This window comes from Meriones unguiculatus, chromosome 4 (genome assembly GCF_030254825.1).
Source record: "Meriones unguiculatus strain TT.TT164.6M chromosome 4, Bangor_MerUng_6.1, whole genome shotgun sequence".
Taxonomy (NCBI): Eukaryota; Metazoa; Chordata; class Mammalia; order Rodentia; family Muridae; genus Meriones; species Meriones unguiculatus.
Window position 1 is genome coordinate 19,536,873 of NC_083352.1, and position 12,168 is coordinate 19,549,040.

At 38.4% G+C, this 12,168-nt stretch overlaps 1 protein-coding gene across 1 annotated transcript in view; it reads left to right on the top strand.

Annotated features, from left to right (window-relative positions):
* The window catches only part of Potea (POTE ankyrin domain family member A), a 134,747-nt gene that overhangs the window by 75,048 nt on the left and 47,531 nt on the right, over positions 1-12,168 (top strand). Inside the window, exons 35-40 of the mRNA XM_060381358.1 lie at positions 1,344-1,366; positions 1,692-1,760; positions 8,833-8,914; positions 9,836-9,933; positions 10,438-10,534; positions 11,450-11,523. Coding sequence (XP_060237341.1) covers positions 1,344-1,366; positions 1,692-1,760; positions 8,833-8,914; positions 9,836-9,933; positions 10,438-10,534; positions 11,450-11,523 — 443 coding nt within the window. The remainder of the gene's footprint in view (positions 1-1,343; positions 1,367-1,691; positions 1,761-8,832; positions 8,915-9,835; positions 9,934-10,437; positions 10,535-11,449; positions 11,524-12,168) is intronic.

Sequence of the window (12,168 nt, forward strand, 5' to 3'; positions counted from 1 at the left end):
ATCAACATCTATAGTGAGATCTGCTCTCTCTTGTGGCGTGCAGGCACACATGCAGGCAGAATACTAAATAAATACTAAATAAATAAATCTTTAAGAAAAGGTCTGCAATATTTCTCCCCACAGATTATTGGAGGCAAGTTCATCTAATCACTTTGGGGCAGAAAGGCCATGGGTAAATTAATCTTCCGTATTTAGCGGGATACATGTGAAAGAAGCATGCATATACATCATTGTGATGATATCTCATTTATGGAAAAGCAGGTTTTTGATATAATCCAGGGATAACTCACAGGATAGACCAAACCAATCACATTTTAGAAGCATAACACAGAGACTTCAATAGTGGGATAGGAAGACTGCATCTTGTGTAAATATGGCTTGCATTTCATAGGTAGCACTTTAGTAATTTGTTGTCCTGTACAACTTGGGTTTATTCCAAGTGGGTTACATAGTAATGGGAAGAGGGACTGCCTCTGACATAATCTGATTGGCCTGCTCTTTGATCACCTCCCATTGAGGGGGGAGCAGCCTTACCAGGCCACAGAAGATGACAATGCAGCCACTCCTGATGGGATCTGATAGACTAAGATCAGAAAGAAGGAGAGGAGGACCTCCCCTATCAGTGGACTTGGGGAGGGGCATGCATGAAGAAGGGGATGGGAGGATGGAATCAGGAGGAGAGGAGGAAGGGGCTTATGGGGGGATGCAAAGTGAATAAAGTGTAATTAATAAAAGTTAAATAAAAAAATTAAAAAAAGGAATCATTCAGAACTCACAATTTCTCATTCCTACCTTGTGGTTTGGATTTACACACCATTTCCAAAGTGCTCAGTGAGAATTTTTAAGATGTAAACACTAGAGGAAAACCAGAAATATGGTCTGAAAAATAGTTCACACACATGCAAAAAATTATACTATCATGTTTTCATGAGTGTATTCAAGTGATTGAAATGATTCTAGCATTTAAACACTGGGGCTATTTTGAGCTTCCAAACTGTCATCCGTGGAGGGCATGGTGAACTCTCTTTCAATACTGGCGTGAATGACGCTAAAGCATCTTGCTAAAGGGTCATTCTGTTTCTTTCTACAGCCAGAGCTGAAATATTACCTTTGAGTCATGCTATCATCCCATAATTACAGTTTAATTTTTCTTTCCAACAATTGGGAACGCCATGCTGATGTAGTTGTTTTTATTCAATTAAAAGAGAAAAACAAAGTAACCCCAAACCAAAATTGATAATATTTTGAAAGCTAACTATTACTAACAGTTTTGCAAGTGATTCTGTTTGAAAGCATGTTTAAGTTTATCATGTTGACATTTAATTGTGTCTCTGACATTTTAGACTTTCCTGAAGAATATGCTCAATTGAAGGTAATAAGTTTTAGATTTTTATTGTGCATCATTAAGATTATACTATTTGAAATAATCAACTGCTATTTTAATTAAGATGTATTTATTTTTGTGTATCCACCTGAGTGTATACATACATGTATGTGATTGTATATATGCCTACTCATGCTTTGGGGCTGTTAAAAGGGCACAAGATCTCTTTGAGTTTACATGAGTTTGGTGATGCTTGGCAAGTTACATATGTGTCAGACTTCCAGCTCTGGTCCTTATGGTTGAGCAGCAAATGCTCTTAACCACTGAGCCATTTTTCCCGCCCCACAAAGTTTTTAAATGTCTTGTTTTAAAACCCATGCAGCCTTTGGATGAAAAGAAAACTCCTCTTCCATATGAAGCACCAGCAATGAAAGAAGTAAAACCACTTGGTACAGGTACATTTTGTGATCTCTCTGGGAAAATGTTTCAAAACATAGAAAATGTGTGTATGGTCTTCTAATTTTGTTTCCTTTGCTCTTCTATTTTTATGTGCTTATTTGATGCAAACAAACAGTTACTGTTGTCATTATCTTTCCAAAAAATGTTACTCAGTAACTTAACATAATAATTTCAAATTTGTAACTACAACTTGGATATTTCACCTTTGATATTCCAGTACCCCGACACTCCCATGTTAAGTGGCGTGAAAGAGTCCAAGTACTGTTGCAAAGTTTGAAAACACTTAGATTAAAATTCTTTGTAGTAGTACATGCTTAAGAATGATGTAGAGACTCTCTGAGAAGCAAGTGTCATCTTCCAGGACTCATCTGTTGTGGTGAAGTTCAACCCTATTCAGCCCAGTGTGTCTCCATCGAATTTGTGTTCCAATCAGTAGACTCTTTAACTCAGCACCCCTGGTCAATCATGGTAGAAGGTCCTATAGCTGGAACCAATGTACAATGTACTTCAATATCTATCTATCTATCTATCTATCTATCTATCTATCTATCTATCTATCTATCTATCTATCTACCTACCTATCTATCTACCTACCTACCTACCTATCTATCTATCTATCTATCTATCTATCTATCTATCTATCTATCTATCTATCTATCTTTATTTATCTATTTTTGTGAAACTGGGTCTTAGTGTATTTACTGCTATTCTGGAGCTAACTATATATACCAGGCTGGCCTTGAACTCAAAGAGGTTCATGTGCTGGGATTAAAGGCAAGCACCACCAAGCCTTCCAATAATCCAGTTTTAAAAATGAAGCATACCCATTGACTTATTATTGATTGTCATAAGTGAGTTTATTTTTACAGTATCAATTATTTAAGTACATACCCTTAGTCAGATATGATACCAAGTCTGCGATAGAGACCTGTCATTATACCTCTGCAGATGTGTGTAATATATGCGTTATACCTTCTGATTTTTTATTTTAATCTGTATTATTAATATTTTTAGTGTAGAAAACATCTAGAGACTCCAAGAATCGTTACTATCAGTTTCAATTCCAAATTCTAATACTTACAATATTGACACATCCACCTAATCTCTTCATTTGTTTAACTGAAGAATGACTCTACAGCCACACACATATTCACATAACATATTAGCAAGGGAAACTGTAACCCATCATACTGTTTGTGGATGAACCTATTGTGCTGGTTACAAGCTCGATTCACTGGCAAAGAGGAAACTTCAGTTGAGGAAGTGCCTCCATCAGCCTGATCTGTAAGGAAGTCTGTGGGGCGTCTTCTTGACTACTGACTGAATTGGTGCCACCCCTGGGCAGACGGTCCTGTATTGTATAAAAAAGCAAGCTGAGCAAGTCAGTAAGGCACTTTACGCTCTTTTCTTCCTCTCCTGCTCCCTGGTTCTTCTGTGAGTTCCTGCCTTGGCGATAGTGTTAGGATTGTGCAGCGAAGTTGCATGGCAGGTTCATAAATCACGCCAGGTGACTGGTTGCGTGTGGGCGATTTTATTAAGGGGAGGGGAGGGAGTCTCTGTACAGGATGGGAGAGAGAGAGAGGGAGGGAGGGAGAGAGAGAGAGAGAGAGAGAGAGAGAGAGAGAGAGAGAAAGAGAGAGAGAGAGAGAAAGGTGATATGAGTTCTCTTATAAGGTGACCCAGAGCATGCACAAGTGGTTTCAAGTGTTCTGCAGGTGGTTGTAAGGTGACCTCACAGATGCTTGATGTCCCATTTGTCAGGTCCATTAGGGCTGGCCGTAGAGATGCCCGCTCAGGGATCCCAACAGATAGACTATAGAGTGTAACATGGAAGAGCTCCCTCCACAGTTTGTTCAATCACAGGAATGGAGAGCAAACTCGGACAAGTAGAGAGTGTGAATTCATGTGATTTTTCTTCTCTTTTAGTTTTGCTGCTGTTGCCGTGTTCACTTTTTAAAGTAGAATAATTTAGGCATGAACGTTTGCGATATGTGTAGGTCTCATGCATGAATTGACTCATTGTAGAAGCGACATATTGAAAGTTTAGGTAGTGGATGCGTTTCCTAGGTCAGTGTATGATCCAGACAATAAACAATACACACCTTTCAAAAATAACTTCAAATTAAAATGGACTCAATTCCCCCCAGAAAAGACACAGGGTAGCTGAATGGATTGAAAAACAAAAATCAATCTTTCTGTTATCTACAACAAACTCATATTACTTTCAAATATACATGTTGCCTTAAAGCAAAGAGCTGAAGATTAGTGTATTTCTCCTCCTCCAACTCCTCAGATCTTCCCCACTTCTTTATCCACCCAACTTTATGTTCTCTCTTTCTCAAAATAACACACGCACACACACACACACACACACACAAAGAAGATCAACAACAACAACAAAAATTTCCAAAATAAAGCTAACCCAATTACAAAGCACATGCCAGAAAATATGGAGTTTATTCGCCCTCTAGTGCGTTTGTCACACATGTGAATGACTGATTTTCCCTTTGTCAGAGGCATGAACTGCGAATAGCTTCTTGGTTAGGGGTGGGAATTTGTGTCCACTTTGTCTCCTCACTGCTAGGATTTTGACTGGTTGGACTCTGCCCAGGTCTTGTGCATATTGTCACCGTTTCTGTGAACTCAGTCCTCCTGTTGTATCTGGAAGATGCTGTTTCTTTGGAGTCATCCACCATCTCTGGGCTCTTACAATTTGTCTATGTCCTCTTGTGCATGGATCTCCGAAATCTGAGGGGAGGGGTTTGATTAAGACATCCCATTTAGGACTGAGCGCTGCAGTGCTTTTCACACTCCGTTCATTGTCTAGTTGCGGTTGTCTGTGTTAGTGTCCTTTACTACCCAAAGAAGCTTCCCTCATGAGGGTTGAATGAGGCACTGATCTATGTATGGTTTATACCAATATGTCATTAGAAGACATTTTACTGCACGTTCCTTTAGCAGAACAGTAGTAGTAGCTTTTCTCTCAGGCTTGTGACATACCCAATCCCGGATTCTTGGACTTATTAGCAGTTCTATTTCATGGAGTGGGTCGTAAGCCCAATTTAAGAAGGGGGTTGGTTACTCTCATAACATCTGTGTCATTGCCCCAGTATATCATACAAGCAGGTCACAGTTGTTGCGGGGCGTGTAGCTGTGTGGTATTGATATAATCTTTCTCCCCTAGTGCCCAGATCAAAGTTTCTAAACTAGAAATTAAAGACCCATTTCAATTGTTGCCAATTATCAGTCTTTCTCTGTATATTTCATAAGGTCCACCATTTTAATAAAACTGTGTGTGGTTTATTTTAACTAATCGTATGGATTTGTCAGAATCAAATGTAAACTTGTCATCAGAGGAAGAGCAAGAATGGCCTTGTGAAGTGAAGGGGAGTGGAGGGAACCATCTAAAGGTAAACATGCATTTAAATAAACTCTCTTTTTAAGATTTTCACTGGCAAATGTTGAGCCCATAGATTATATGAGATTGCTTTTGACTTCCACGGAGAATCAATAGACTATGTTTTACTATTTAATCTCAACTAGCTATGTAGCTAGGCAATATGTTATTTATAGGATCAACAACAATATAAGCTAAAACGATTTGTTTCATTTTCTAAAAAAAAATCTCATGTGTGTGTTTTATTCTATCTATCTATCTATCTATCTATCTATCTATCTATCTATCTATCTAATCACTTTGCAGCCTGATCCCAGCTCCCTCTCTTCTCAGTCCCACCCTTACTCACCCCTCCCACCCCTCTCTCCTTCTCATTGAAGGGGAGGCGCCAAGGGATACCAACCCACCCTGGTTCCTCAAGTTGCAGCAGGACTGGAGAACATCCTCTCCCACTGAGGCCTGACAAGTCATCCCAGCTAGGAGAAAGGGCCCCAGTGGCAGGCAACTGACTCAGAGACAGACTCTACTCCCATTGTTAGGAAACCTATATGTTGACCATGCTGCGCATCTGCTACATATGTGTAGGGGACCTAGGTCCAGCCCATGCATGCTCTTTGGTTGGTGGTTCAGTCTCTGTGAGTGCCCATGGGCCCAGGTTACTTGATTCTGTAGGTCTTCTTGTGGTGTCCCTGAACTGCCTGGCTCCTACTCTTCCACAAAATTCCCTTAGCTTTGCCTTTTGTTTGGCTGTGGATCTCTGCATCTGTTTCCGTCAGCTGTTGGATGAAGCCTCTCATAAGACAGTTATGCTAGGGTTCTGTCTGCAAGCACAGCAGAGTATCATTAATAGTGACAGGGGCTGGTCTCAAGTTGGGCCAGTCATTGATGTAGCATCCCCTCAATCTCTGCTCCATCTTAATTGGTCCTTACACTCTTGTAGGCAGGACAGATTTTGCATTGAAGGTTTTGTGGGTGGGTTGGTGTCCCATTCCTACCACTGGAAGTCTCACCTGGCTACAGGAGGTGATGTCTTCAGGCTCCTTAACCCCACAGCTAGGAGACTCAGCCAGAGGCATCCCCATAGACTCTGGAAGCCTCCCCTGTCCCAAAGATGCACCCCTGCTGATTTTGTTCTTTCTCCAGGTTCTCCCAACATACCTGATCCCTATCCTAGTTACTCTCCCCACCCCCAATCCTCCTCAGTTCTCTCCCTCCATCTACTTCGGAAGTCTATTTTATTTCCTCTTCTGAGCGAGAGTCAAACATCCTCCCTTGGGCCCTCCTTGGCTTCTTTGGATCTATGTATTATAGCATGGTTATCCTGTTGTTTCATCCTTTGATGTTGTCACATGTCAAAGGCAGTTCATTTGATATATAAGTGTAAGAAATTAAAATTTTGAGCAATATAACAATTTCCCCTGAACTTAATTCATGCTACAGAGTTATTATCTTCATGACTTAAAATGTGTGCTACCTATTGCTATACAGTATCACACACCTTAAAGTTTCAGTTCATCATCTAGTTCTTTAGTTATTGTCAGTGTCTCTGTTATGTGAGAGAATAGGAAATATAATCAATATAATCAACCATATTACCAATAAAGAGAATAATAAATTACAGAATGTGTCTTTTGGTTTTGTCCTCCAAAGAATAAATTTCAAACTTGTCTTTGTTCCAAGAAAGAGAGTCAGCAAATATAATAACACTTGTTGCTTCTAACTTTACTTGGTGTTGGAATATGGCAGGACCGGACAGAATGGAGCAAAAATGCATTAATGTATGCTACCATGTGGACATCTAGTTTATATAAAACCATCGAAGGGAGATACTAATGGAATAGAACTTGTAGTACCCGAGGCTTCTCTGTGCACACTTTAATTGCTTTGCCCTTGAATAATTTGTGTTTTTTCCGTATCAAATATGTATGAGGCTGTCAAATGTAGATTGTGTCACATGAGTTTATAGGCAGCATGTTAACAGCAAAACAAGTAACAAGAAAACAACATTTGTGTTCCAGACAGAGAATTCACGTAACATTTGGGTGGAGAACATTGCAAGGGTGAGTATGGCGGTAAGAACAGAACCTGTACCTGGAGAAAAGCCTCTCTGAGTGAGACTGTGAAGCTGCCAACTAAAGGAAGGAGAGGGAGCCATGGGGAAGTCGGGAGATCATGTGGGGAGAGAGAAAAGCAGATCACATCTGTTCACCAGTTGAGATTAGCATTCAGGGTTATCCAGGAAACACTGAGTAATAGAACCATCATTATAATCATTTCATTACTCACACTACGTGAAAATAGATTGCACAAGTAGGAACGTGTAACATTTTACACATGTGATAAGAAATGTTTTTTTGTGTTCATTCTTAAAGTTTGCATGTTTTTGAAGTTCTCTTTTAGTTGGGAAAGAACCATACATGATGTCAAATATTTCTTTGCCTTTATTTAGATAACCTATATTGATTTGTCACTTTGTGTCACTAGTTTTCTTCCTCAGAAAACTTTGCCCAGGATACCAAAATGGCAAAGCTCTTATAAAATTTGTTACACTCAACATTGCATACTTCAAATCCTCTTCATAGTTCTTTAGACACAAAACATTCTTGTCATTTTTTACAGCAGCAGTGCTATCATAAAGCAAAATTCTTCTAAACTGTAAAAATACTTTGTAGTTTTCGAAGGGAATAATATTTTGGTATTCTGAAGTCCATTCCTCATTAAAGCATGCACACTGGCTAGTCTATAGACTATGATGTCTATACCCTTGATGTCCATGATTAGTGTACATGGTCAGCAACTCCCTGAAGATAAAACCTAGAATTTATTAAGAAAAAATATCTGATAATATTTTATTTTTATTTATGATTTTTATTTTCAGTATTATATTAGTTTTAAAATTAGAAATTATCTTGTATTATCTTGGAAAGGGTTTGGTGATCTCTATATAACTTACTTTTAACACTAATTTCAACACTAATAAAGACATTTATTCGCAGCCAAAGTGCAAAAAGAAGAACGTATAAATGGCTAAGAGACCCGTACTTTTGCTTTCTCAATGATCTTATCAATGTAAATGGTTTTGAAACTTGATAAGATATGCAGTTATAACATGTGAGTTCTTTTGTTAAAGATTTGTTTATTTATTATAGATGCAATATTTTGCCTGCATTTGTACTGCAAGCCAGAAGAGGGCACAAGGTCTTATTATAGATGGTTCTGAGCCACCATGTGGTTGCTGGGAACTGAACTCAGGACTTCCGAAGAGCAGACAGTGCTCTTAACCCCTGAGCCATCTCCCCAGCTCACCCATGTGAATTCTTAGTGAATAATCAATATAACTGTGGGGATAAGAGAATAACTAAAGTCTCCTACTTTAAAAAAATGTATTTTTTTCCCCAATGAAGTGCATTTCCTTTTACCCCTTTTTCCTTCCTTCCTTCCTTCCTTCCTTCCTTCCTTCCTTCCTTCCTTCCTTCCTTCCTTCCTTCCTTCCTTCTTTCCTTCTTTCTGCCTTCATTAAAATTATCTTTCCATTCATTCTTGTTTTATTTTCAATACAAGTAATTTAAAAATAGAAGTTAATTTTTTTGAGGATTGATTAGGTAATCTTTATGCAACTTATTACTGACACTGATTTAAAAATATGTTTAAGCAACCTCAATCAAAAAACACTGCAAATTTACCCATGGCTAAAAATGAAAGAGGAGCAAACGTCATAAGCAGCCAAGACAAAGGTAGGAACCCTATTTTTTTTATCAGATTTATTTTTTTATTTTAATTTTTATTAATTACACTTTATTCACTTTGTATCCCCCCCAAACCCCTCTCTCCTCCCCTCCTAATCCCACCTTTCCTCTTCCTGCTCCATGAATGCCCCTCCCAAAGTTGGCTAATAGGGGAGGTCTTTCTCCCCTTCTTTCTGATCCTAGTCCATCAGATCTCATCAGGAGTGGCTGCATTGTCATCTTCTGAGGCCTGGTAAGGCTACTCCCCCCTCAGTGGGAGGTGATCAAAGAGCAGGCCAATCAGTTCATGTCAGAGGCAGTCCCTGTTCCCATTACTATGGAATCCACTTGAACACTGAACTGCCATGGGCTACATTTGTGCAGGAAAAGAAACCTATTTTATCTTTATGAATTCATTCAAGAGGTTCAGTAATATTTCTCACTGTACAATAGCATTTGCTACTCAAGCATGACAGCCTGAGTAGATAGAAATCATTCCATCTTGCTTAGTTTGCCTCATATTTCATAATAAAGCAGTGTTAGCATCTATTTGTTTAGGAGTCCAAGTTTAGATATGTACTCTTTGAATGATTTTTTTTTCTTAAGTATTTTTTTCTGAACTAGTCTTGTTAATGTGTTCTGGAACCTTTCCAAGAGTTCAGGATTTCATAAGTTTTAAGTTTTGTACTGCATTCAATAATTTTTTTTTGTATTCCATTGTTTTTGCATGCCACTCAGAAATATTGTCCTTCTTATATCTCGAGTTGATCTGCCTCAGTTGCAGAAGTGAAAAGAAACCTTTTCTTCCCATATTAGTGTTCAAGTATCTTCACATTTATAGTAAACCTTAATGACCTGACACCTTCTAAGACCTCTCTTCCCAGCCTTTGGCCCTCATGTTTATTTCACTGCTTTCTTGGCTGACTTTAGTAACTACACATGTGTGTTTGTCAGGAGTGAAAACTGTACAACTGAGGTCAGAGGAGGAACAGACAGGATGGTATGCCAGTGACAAGAAGCAGTGGAAGGTATTTAGGAGTTTGCATTTCCAAATTGACTCTTCTCATTGGTGAGGGTGGGAGTTGTCTAACATTGCACAGCCCTAAGCGGAAACGAGACTATCGTATAGTATTTAATTTTAGCTTCCCTTTTCTACTTTAGTTGTGTAATATATGCTGACTTCAGGATCTACAGTAACCAACTCCCTAAACCTTATCCCTGGCTTTGTTGTGCAATCTTCTCATCACTGCTAAAATTCCAACTACTTACAAAGTACCAATATAAATTAATAGACTTCTTTGCTCTGCCAAAGAAGTATGGAGAAATAAAGATGTGATTTAGAAGGCATATGTAAGAATGCTATCTATCTATCACATATCTATCATTACTTATGTATTTATATATCTATGTTTTTTTTTTTCAGGACATGATTCCTCTGTTTATATCTAGTTGCTTTTAAGAAAGGAAATTCTGATATTCCTGTAGAGTAGTTAAGAAATCTCTGTGCAATTCTTTACTGATTCTAATTTTAGCAGCCTATTTTTGAGAGACTTCAACTGAAGCGGAACACAAGAGTGTCAGTGGATCTTGAAGAATGTGTGAGAAATAGAGGAGCTGCTGAAGAGAAAGGTAAGAACTCTATTAATCGTCATTGCAAGGAATACCTGTTAAAACAGGAAGATGGTGCTGTTCTCTTCACCAAAGACAATTGCCCAGCCAATATTCATTAATTAAAAACTAGTCTTAATTGACAGTAATCTCTGTATCTTTTCAAGCCTCCGACAAGGGTTACTTCATTGCAAGTTTCCCTAGGAGACCTGATGTGTGATTGGAAATATTAACAAGAAATATTAGGAAATTTAAAAAAAATATTTAAAAAGAAGGAACAAGACTAAAATAGATAAAGTCACAAGGATTAAATAAAGGAGTCAGGCAGGTGTTTATAGGGGAGAGTATTCCAATAGATTCTTTATAAAATTAAGGGTAGCTGTATTAGAAATGCAGGGAGAAATATCATAACACAGGAGAACCAAAGACTGTAAGAGCCTGAAGTTAGAAGTCACTATGCATCCTGTATGCCTCAGTACTGGAAGGACATTGAGGCTGGAATACTGGGTCTTGTAGGTCTAGGTTTTCTTCACAGTAGGTAAACATAACAGCTATGGCCAGTCAAACATGTAAATAAGTTAGTATCATGTGATTCCCCTCTTCCATTCAAGAGATCTCTGATGCTTTTTTCTCCTGACATCTCCACACCTGTCCTTTCTTCCTCTCTATCTTCATAATTTTCACAAACTCAGTGTTTATGAGTCACCTCAGGCAATACCTGTTTGATTATCTTTGTCACATTTTTCTACATACTCTAAATTTGAAAGCATAAGCCTAGTAAAAACTCAAGAAATTATTATTGAGTAAAATAAGCATGACATTACTTATACATAAGATGATCATCATCATTAGGCCAAGAACAAAAGAGTTAGTAGATGGTCATGGGTATTTTACTGTACTAATGTCTGATTTTAAGTGCATATATGTATCTCTCAGGAGCCACAACAGTACAGCTGAGGCCAGAGGAGGAACAGACTGGATGGTGTGGTGGTGACAAGAAACAGCAGAAGGTACTTAGGAATTTCCATTTTCACATTAAGATTCTTCTCACTGATAAATATTTAACACAGGATAAGTGAGTTATAAGTCACATTGTGCTAGAGAGTAATGAGATCATTTTCTAACAGTTAATTTTAGAACCTTTTGTCAGCTGTGCCATGCATAACATTTTCAGAATCTACAGTAACTAATTCCTCCTAAGCCCTGTCCTTGGACTGCTTTCACAGCCTTTTATTAATTCCTGGAGTTCCATTCCTATAACATCTTACCTAGCACACACACACACACACATACACACACACACACACACACAGCGAGAGAGAGAGAGAGAGAGAGAGAGAGAGAAAGAGAGAGAGAGAGAACAAGCACATTTGAACTAAGTAGAAGAATGAAGTATAAAGAGCAGAAGAGTGAACCCTCTGAACCTGATTAATGCTTTGATCTTCTTTTCCAATGACTGAAAATTCACCCAAGATTTCCTACTAGCTGGCAGTATAGCACAGGGTAGGGTTTTATTTTTCTTTGGACTCTTGATGCCTTCATGATCTCAGGTGTGCACGCGAATAGAAATGTACCCCACTAATAATAAACAGAATGCTATCTTCTAGAATGAGCTCTCTGGTGCTGTGCTCTGTATAATAACTTGTAATGTTATT